Source organism: Cucurbita maxima, unplaced genomic scaffold (assembly GCF_002738345.1).
Source record: "Cucurbita maxima cultivar Rimu unplaced genomic scaffold, Cmax_1.0 Cma_Scf00384, whole genome shotgun sequence".
Classification (NCBI taxonomy): Eukaryota; Viridiplantae; Streptophyta; class Magnoliopsida; order Cucurbitales; family Cucurbitaceae; genus Cucurbita; species Cucurbita maxima.
The window spans coordinates 18089-19326 of record NW_019272400.1 but is presented as its reverse complement, the minus strand read 5'-3'; the positions used below and the strand labels follow the sequence as shown (position 1 = coordinate 19326).

At 37.6% G+C, this 1238-nt stretch overlaps 1 protein-coding gene across 3 annotated transcripts; it reads left to right on the top strand.

Moving 5' to 3' along the window:
• Positions 1 to 457: 457 nt before the first annotated feature.
• On the top strand, positions 458 to 968 carry LOC111474444. 3 transcript variants are annotated; one of them, XM_023119533.1, is made up of 2 exons: positions 458 to 688; positions 776 to 968. In XM_023119533.1, exons 1-2 carry the CDS (start codon positions 505 to 507, stop codon positions 931 to 933), a joined length of 342 nt encoding a protein of 113 aa, XP_022975301.1. In that variant the 5' UTR covers positions 458 to 504; the 3' UTR covers positions 934 to 968. The 3 variants fall into 3 exon arrangements, with proteins under 3 accessions (XP_022975301.1, XP_022975300.1, XP_022975298.1); XM_023119532.1 differs by having other exon boundaries at positions 458 to 795; positions 868 to 968; XM_023119530.1 differs by having other exon boundaries at positions 458 to 831; positions 868 to 968.
• Positions 969 to 1238: the final 270 nt, after the last annotated feature.

Below are 1238 nucleotides of genomic sequence, written 5' to 3'. Positions count from 1 at the left end.
TCTCAAAACTACAAATAGTGAGGACAACCTTCTTCCTCATGTTATAAATGAGTTGTATGAGTGAGACAAATAATCCAATGAAGTACCATCCATAGGGAAGAAAATCTCTACCATATTATGGAATAATATTGAGTTCATGAAATAAAATAAAATATTAATTTATTAAACATAAAAGTTCCAAGCACCCACACCTTAGTAGATTAGCAATGGTATGGTTTTGTTTAAACATATAATTATCCCTTCATTAATGACCTTGAGAGGAAGGAGGGACAAATTAGAATTAGAAATTAAATAGTCAAACATTCTATACATGGAATACTCCCAAACCCACAAAATTTAAGAGACTTTTTAAATTTTGTGGTCTTTTCTAAATATAGTTTTCCATCGAACTATATATATGGCTTTACATTATGAGAGAAATCCAAGCACCCACACTTGAGCCGTTGCTTCTCTTCATCATTTGTGAAACGAGCTTGTAGCCCTACAACTTCAAGACAATCCACAATGGTCATGGGTAATGGTTTCAAGCTCTTTCACACCATTTTCTTAGTGATTGTTTGGCAATATTGTGCAAAAGTGGGTGCCACTTTTGGGGATGAAACCGGTGTCATAAATCTCGATCATCAATTTTCATTTCGTGCCTTTGGATCACATGACACACAAGCCCCCATTGTTGCACCAATTGGAAGTAGCACAAATGTTTTAGTGGCAGCACCATTTGGAAGCATCGCTCAAACTCCCGAGGCTCTAACCCCAAAGGCTTCGTCAACTGAAAGCATTGCTCTAACCCCGGAGGTTGCATCGGTTGAAAGCATTGCTCTAACCCCAGAGGTTGCATCAGTTGAAAGCACTGCTCTAACTCCGAAGGCTGCACGAGTTGGAAGCACTCAAACCACAACCATTACACCAATTGGAAGTAGCACACAAGCATGAGAGTAGCATTGATGTGCATGGAGGTTTCTTTGCTAAACCTAAGCCAAATTGAATCACTATTTTGTAGACAAATTTATTATTTCTATATATATTTTTTTAAATGGAATGATTTTTCTACCTTCTTTACTCATATTATCACCTTGTCATAAGATCTCCAAGTTGATAGCGAATTTGGTTGCTACCACGTTAACACACTACTCCTTCCTTCCGACGTTGATGAGATCCAAACAATGGCAGAACTTTTCACGAGCGATCACCTTTGTCAACATATCAGCAGGGTTATCAGCAGTTCCAATTTTTAGTAA